The 7,779-nt window shown below is 33.1% G+C and overlaps 1 protein-coding gene across 2 annotated transcripts; it reads right to left on the bottom strand.

Moving 5' to 3' along the window:
• Window positions 1–1,845: 1,845 nt before the first annotated feature.
• LOC145053956 (uncharacterized) lies at window positions 1,846–4,876 on the bottom strand. Of its 2 annotated transcripts, XM_079002083.1 has the most exons (3): window positions 4,769–4,876; window positions 2,143–4,192; window positions 1,846–1,901 (listed from the first exon to the last, which is right to left on the bottom strand). In XM_079002083.1, exon 2 carries the CDS (start codon window positions 4,165–4,167, stop codon window positions 2,146–2,148), a length of 2,022 nt encoding a protein of 673 aa, XP_078858209.1. In that variant the 5' UTR covers window positions 4,168–4,192; window positions 4,769–4,876; the 3' UTR covers window positions 1,846–1,901; window positions 2,143–2,145. The 2 variants fall into 2 exon arrangements, with proteins under 2 accessions (XP_078858209.1, XP_078858208.1); XM_079002082.1 differs by lacking the exon at window positions 1,846–1,901 and having other exon boundaries at window positions 1,942–4,192.
• Between the last annotated feature and the right edge of the window lie 2,903 nt (window positions 4,877–7,779).

Here is a 7,779-nt window from a genome sequence, read left to right as displayed (position 1 = left end):
TAGCTTTTAATAAGTTTTTTTTTTTAATTTTCTCAAATATATCCCTAATTAATTGTATAAAACATATTCTTCTAATTGTCTTTTTATATCTTCCGGCTAGTTTATCAACTAGTTTTTACCAAATTTCATTTTTATCAACTAACTTATTAGCTACCAACATAGCCTTATAATCATGCTTTTCTAACAATTACAAGATTATAATAAGAATGTTAATTAAATTATTTTTAGTTTTTCATTTAGTAAGTTGAAGCAACACATTCGGTTGTGTAGTTTGAACTCCTTTTTTATGTAGTTAATCATATGATTTGATTTTATGTTATTCTTCCCATCAATTTTAGTTTTGTTATAACTCAACATTTGATTCTTGACTCAATTCATGCTGCCCGCTTTATAGGGTTAATTCATTTTCGTTATCCAATTTGTAAAATTCATAATTGTTTTATGAGTTGATGTTAAGTGACACACATCAAATTGGTTTTGTGATGGGAGTAGCTTCGTTGTAAACTAAAATTGCATGTTTTTACGGTTCGAAGCTCGTGAGAAATATTGAACGTGTTGGGAATATCCACACAAAATTAATACGATCTTTCAATTTATTTCTAAGAGCTTGTTTAGAGTAAGTTAGTAAGGTTGAGTTTAATTCAAATAGTTTATTTTGATCAAACAATCTGGTGAATAGAAGATAATAGGGTTTATTAGTATCTTCAAGTATCAACTTAGACTAGAATTCAATTTGATATCGATTCATTGTTAGCTTTGCACCATTAAGTGAATAAAACTTGGATCTGGATTTTTTTTACTCTTGTTTCTAGTATTTATTTTCTTGTATGTTGGTTTAGTTTACTTGATTTCAAATTCTCAGTATTCACTTTTTATGCATTGTAATAATACATAACTATTTTGATTTATTTTTGGATTAAAAGTGAGTCCCTATCTTCCTGAGGATAGACCTTATTTGCCACTATACTATTATTTTTAAATCATATAAATACAAATATGATTTATTGTTTGATAGATTCAACACTCATCCCACACCATTTATTTTTCGCTTAAAGGCAAACTTCAAACACCATACGAGCTATACATCTATGAAGAAAAAGTTGCACTTAGGATATCACTCGAGCGACCAAAATAGATGACGACAACATTAAGGACAAATTAGACAACATCCAAGAACTCCCTAATTAAATAATCTCCGATTCACCAAAGGGCTTCTAGCCCAGCGGTATCAGATGTTGCACTCCTTCTTTAAGGTTGAGGTTTCAAGTCTCGTTGAAGACATAGGTGGATTTAAGAGTAATATAATAGGAGTAGGTTAGATTTGCAGTTCAAATAAAAAAAGTTAAAAAAAAAAAATCTCCGATTCAAACTTCAAAGATTGCGATGATTTAACGCTATCCCCTTTGTTTTTTATTGTTTTTGTATCGAAAATAATATATAAATACAGTTAAATCGAATAATCTGATTATCAAATATCCGGCGAGATCCATGATACGTTCCTCATAGAGTCATGGGAGGATGTATTGGACTATTGGTACTCCTTGTCCCCATCACTCGCAAGCAGAGGAGATGTTGAGTTCATATAATAGTCTTTAGCTTAACTGGTAAGACTTTTTTTGTAAAATCGTGAGGATTAACCCAAAACATAGTTGGCTTAGGTGTGTGTATCAATCCAACTATTCTGGATCAAAACCGGATAAATCTTGTCCTTATATTATGAAATACCTATTTGACTTTTTCAGATAAAATTTGAATCAATTAAAAGAATCTGGATAAGATTTTATCCGGCTTATGTACACATTTAACTTTATGTATTATATTTTCTACATGATAAAAGTGTACGTACCCCTTAGATTCTTGGACCCTCGACGATTTCTAGGATAAAAAGACTTTACCATTAACTGCCATAATCCAACACTAATTGATTAAGACCTTAAAATATGAACTCATGACTTACAACAGATTGTAGAAAAACATGTCTTTTGCCAAACTATGTACCATTTCACACATTTAAATTAACAATATTTTGCAATCATAACTATGGCCTATCTAATAAGATCACGATCAAGATTTCCATTTCCTATCTAAAACTAAAAGAACTTGTAAAACTCTTTTAAAAGAATGAGCACAATAACAGCATACCTTCTACTTGTTCAAAGTGGAGGACTTCTGCAACATGTTATCCAGCATACCCATTAAAAACTCATCATCTTTAGAAAATTCACCCATCTGTTCAGACATTGTTTCCATTTGACTTATCAAATCCTCCCTATGTGATAACAGTATTGTAATATCTTCACATAAACCTTGATTTTCAGCCTCTAACTGTCTTTTCTCATCTTCAAACTGTTTTTTAAGGTTTTCAGTTTCTAATTTCTTGATTCCCAACAAGACTTGTAGTTCTTCAGCCTGCAACAAAGATTCATCTTTCAACTTCATTTTCTCAGATAAATCAGAAACTTCAATCCTCATTTTTTCGAAAGCTTGGTTTAGAACGTCAATCTCAATCTGTTTTTCTAGATTATTGACTTGTAGTTCTTCTGCATGTTGAGAGGCCTGAAACAAGGATTCATCTTTGACCTTCATTTTCTCACATAAATTATTAACTTCAGTCTTCATTTTGTGTAAAGCTTGGTTTATAACATCAATCTCAGTCTGTTTTTCTAAATTCTTGACCTGTAGTTCTTCTGAATGTTGGGAAGCCTGCAACAAGGATTCATCTTTGACCTTCATTTTGTGACATAAATTAGAAACTTCAATCTCCATTTTTTGTAAAGCATGGTGTATGAGATCATTCTCAATCTGTTTTTCTTCTGAGTTCTTGAAAGCATTGGTCATCTCTTCTATAACTTCTTCAATCCTCTTGTTTCTCTCTTCTAACACCTCTAAAAGGCTCTTTTTTTCTTGCTCAAAACCAATTACCACATTTTCTAAGCTGCTTTCTTTATCTTGTATAACTTTGAAATACTTTTCTGTTTCTTGCTTTTGTGCTTCTATTGTCCCTGTTCTTTCTTTAACCAATGTTTCTAGTAAGACTATTTGATGTTGCAAATCAACAATTTTTTCATTCTGCTCATTTGCTTTACACAAAAGACTTTGATTCTCAATCTTGCATGCTTTTAGGCTTGTTTCAAGTAACATACTTTGGTTTTCTACCAACTGTTTCTCTTTCTCTATCTCAATAAATTTCTGTGGTAAATCATCTGAAACATCTTTAAGATTCTGAATCTTAGAATTTTCCAACTCCTCCTGTAACTGCTTAACTTGTTCATTTTGTAATTTCAGTTTTGATAGATACTCATCCATCTCTTTCCTTTTCTTTTCGAATTGAGATTTCCACTCAACTTCTTTTTCTTCAAGATTTTCTTTACACTTCTTGTGTATTTGTTCCAAATCTTGATATCTCCTTTGAAGTTTCTTCAATGAAGCAGTAGGTCCACTTTTCACAATCTGAGATTCCTGGAATTCTTTGAGAGATGCTGTTAGATCTTGATTTTCTTGTTCTAAATACACCAATTTATACCCCATCTCTTTGGATTGAGAATCTTTTGTGGCTAAAGTATCTCTTAATTCTGCAACCTCTTCATCTCTCTTGTGAGACAACTTCTCAATAGTTGCCTTAGCTTCATGGCACTCCAAGTAAATATTGTCAAAACGTGATTTATACTCAGAAACTTCAAATTCCAACAGTTTCTTTGAGCTTTGTTCATGTGCTAATGCTTGGTTGCATATCTTTAATTGGGTCTGAAGGGTTTCAGATATTCTAATTTGAGCATCCAGGCTTCTTTGAACAGAAGAAATCTCATCCAAAAGCAATGACTTCTCTTTCTCCCACTCTGATTTACTACATCGAAAACTCTCTTGAAGCCTTTCATGTGCTTCTTCAAGATGTTGAAACTGTTCATTCTTCCATTTCAGTTGATCTTCAACATCTCTAAGTTCCTCCTCCAATTTACATATCATCTCTTCAGACCTGGCATTCAGTTCTTTGGCTTGCTTTTCAGATTGCAACTTTGTTTCCTGAAATTTAGTCACCATTTCAATTTGAGCTTTTCTTAAGTTATTGTAGAGATCTGTTTTTGTACGAACTTCTTCCTCCAGCCTTTCTTTTTCTGCTCTAGCTTTGTCTAGTGCTTCATGAACATCCATTCTCTTTAAGTCTGTCATGGTGTGTAATGAATCTCAAGGTTTCCTGTTTGATGACAACACAAGAATGAACTAAGAAATCCTCATATCAAATCTTGTTAAACTACTAATAAGCTTGTAAAAATTGATATCTTTGAATTTCTACAGATGTTTTAATTGTACACGTTAACAAACTTCAAGAAACAACCATCATTTATGAAAAAATGATAAGTGAAATCACACATTATTTCCAATGAAGTTAAGTAACAATATATCTCAACTCTGACATATTCCGATTCAAATAAACTATATGCAAAAAAGTATGATTGTTATATTTTTTTCGACAGTTAATACTAAATTTGAAGTCAGCAACCATTCTATATAAAAGTAACAGCAAAATTGACATAATTTAGTCAGAATATGACTAACAAAAAGTTAAATGCAACTCAGAAAACCCTACTTTGCAAGCAACGAAAACACAGGATTAGGTAAACAAGGCACGAATCAAAGTATACAAGACATATAACACATAGATCCAACGAATTCTAATAAAAAATCAAACTCAAATGAAAACCCCTAGCCGGAAATCAGATACCTAATAAACTTGCACTTACAAAATCAGCAAGTATCAACCAAAGTTTACCTTTAATCGTACAAGAAACTCGACCAATCAAAGTGTTGGAAAAGCAAGAACCAGGTTTCCGAAGTTCAAATCGGAGCAACAAAAAGAGAGTCAGAGATTCGTCTTTGTCCTTTTGCTTCTATCATATTTTGAATTGGATTTTGCCCGCCTTCATATTCTCGACCTTCCTTCAGTTCTTTGAGTCTAGTTACAGAGACAGTCCCTGATCTTAGTTAAAAGATCTATAAATGACACAAAATATCTCCTTCCCGATTTTAGTCCCTATAGATATTTTTATAGGACAAACAATCTTACACTAAGACCATTTTCAACCCAATACACAAATTTTGTACTAACTAGAAGGTGAGTCGCGTTTTGTTGCATTCCGATATATTCTTTTTCATGTTTACATATTTTAGTGTTTCTTTGATTTTTTTTCTCGTTTGTTGTTTCTATTTTGTGTGTATAATGTTTTGAGGAAAGTAAGGTCGTATAGTAGAATATCAAATGTATGGGGACCAAAAAATCAACTCCACAAATTAATGTGGCAAAAACTTGAGATGTCACTTTTGGTAAATGTTAGGGACCACAAATAGCAAACTCTTGAAACTAACAGATCTAAAAGCTAGAGGACCAAAAGTACTAATTCCACAAATGTGGTAAAAACTTGATGAGGGACCAAATGTTAAGACTTTTGTGGCAAACTTTGAACAATAGAAAATAGAAAAAACATCATAAATGGTCTCTGTGGTTACCCAAAATCTGAAGTTTAGTCCTCATGGTTTAAAAACCTCATAGATGGTCCCTGTGTTTTCAAAACTTTTGACAATTGGTCCTTATTGCTAACTCCGTTAACTTTTGTCTGTTAATTGAGGGGCATTTTCGTCATTTCATTTCACACCACAGCGACCATTTATGATCTTTTCGGTTTTTTTTTAAAAAAAAAAAAGAAAAAACTAAATATAATTATTTAATATATAATCTCTCTCTCTCCCTCTCTCTCTTTCTCCACTGGTTCAATCAATTTCAACTAATTCCATCGTTCATCCTCATTCCCAATCCTATGCTCCACTCCTCTATTGTCAAACTTGAATTCCATCCCTTTGCCTTCTAGGAGCTTGTATCGTTGTAGGTATTAAGCGCTAGACCTGTTAGATTTTAGTTGAAAACGATGCCAGTAGTGACGGTGAGGATGAAGGCTAGGGTTCCGAAAACTTCAGGCGATGCATAAAAACAATGGATGTCATCTGAATCTGAAGATGATAGCCGATAAATCGCCCCTAATTCTCATTTATTGAAGATCGTTTTTGCCATCGAAGGAACTCAACCATTGAAGATCAAAACAGAAATCCCGTCTGTTGCATAAGTCCATCACCCCTTTTCGAGTCTGATCTCGATCAATAACGATCAAGCTCATTTTTTATTTCTAAATATGAAGATGCTCTGGCCTCGTTTTGTGGTTTCTTCTTACAACCTCGTGTCTGTCTCCCCATCCAGGTTCCATACATTTTTAAGGTTTGAAAAGGGTTGTTTTAATGGGGGCAAATCAAAATGGAGATGGGGATTACCGAAGCAAAGAGAAGAGTAGGGGTGGAGAGGGCTATTTACCTAGATTTGGATCTGCAAGACGAGAAAGATACGAGAGGAACAGAGAGAAAATGGTAGTGAGGGTGGGTGTGGGGTTAAACCCTTCTGAGATCATCCCTTTCTCGAATAACTACGATCAAGCCTTCCAAAAGATATGATAACCAATTGATTTTTGATTCATTTGTTTTTACTCCTAATCTGCTTAATGCAAACATGTTGATTGGTACTGAGATTTCTTTCCCCTGATTTCTGGCTTTTGAATCTGTAAGAGAGAGGGTGTGTATTTGTTTTGAATTTGGTTAGAATCTTTATTAAAAAAAATCATCTTTGTATGGATATGTATGAATCTGGAAAAGAGATAGGACGTGCACTTGTATTGAATTTGGTTTGAATTTTTATACCACCACCACCCGTTAACACCGGTAACACCACCATCTGATGAAGATTCGATTGTGTTTTCCGGAGAGAGAGAGAGAGAGAGAGAGAGAGAGAGAGAGATTATATATTAAATAATTATATTTAGTTTTTTACTTTTTTAAAAAAATAACTGAAAAGATCATAAATGGTCCCTGTGGTGTGAAATGACGAAAATGCCCATCAATTAACGGACAAAAGTTAACGGAGTTAGCAATAAGAACCAATCGTCAAAAGTTTTGAAATCACAGGGACCATCTATGAGGTTTTTAAACCACGAGGACTAAACTTTAGATTTTAGGTAAGCACAAGGACCATTTATGATGTTTTTTCATTTTTTTTATCTATATGTGCGTCCCCTTTTTTGTCATTCTAATAACTGATATAACCGATCCCTTTTGGGAGACCAAATCATGGATCTTTCATTTGAGAGTCAACAATAGGATAAACTAAAGATATTGGGCCGTAGGTAATCGAAGTGGGCTGCAAAGAATGGTCTTAAAACTTAGATTTATGGGCTACTTTTAAAAAGCTTACGATGGGCTGCCAAACAAAGTAGACGGGTTGGTGAATAGATGGATCAAATGAAGAGTTTGGGGTATGTCTTGTAAGTGTTTTTTGGTTGTTTTGAGTCTTTGAAGAGGATATGGTCGTAGCTTTCTAGATAGATGGAAGTGATATAAACATATAAACACCCAGAACTTTGATAACTAGAAAACCCCTTTGGATTGTTGGATTATTTCCATCGAATTTGCAACTTGTCAAAGGGAATTGGAACTTTAGGTGCTTGGAATCTATGAAGAGTTTGGTTGATAAAATTTGAAATGAAATTAGAATATTTTCTTCAATAAAATCCTGTTTGGTTTGTACACTAGTGAAAAGATTTGGGAAGTGACTATATTCTACAAGACAAGTTATTAAGTATAATACTCGTAATTAAAATATTATTATCTTGTTAATTGATCGTTACAAAAATAAAAAATAAAAACTATTTTAACTAATGACCACAGACAAACCCAATAGCAACACTG

Source organism: Lactuca serriola, chromosome 5 (assembly GCF_051521515.1).
Source record: "Lactuca serriola cultivar US96UC23 chromosome 5, Lser_US96UC23_V15, whole genome shotgun sequence".
NCBI lineage: Eukaryota > Viridiplantae > Streptophyta > Magnoliopsida > Asterales > Asteraceae > Lactuca > Lactuca serriola.
This window is presented reverse-complemented; position numbering and strand designations above follow the sequence as displayed.

Coding starts and splice junctions, on each gene's coding strand:
- LOC145053956 (XM_079002083.1), bottom strand. CDS start 4,167: ATGACAGACTTAAAGAGAATGGATGTTCATGAAGCACTAGACAAAGCT.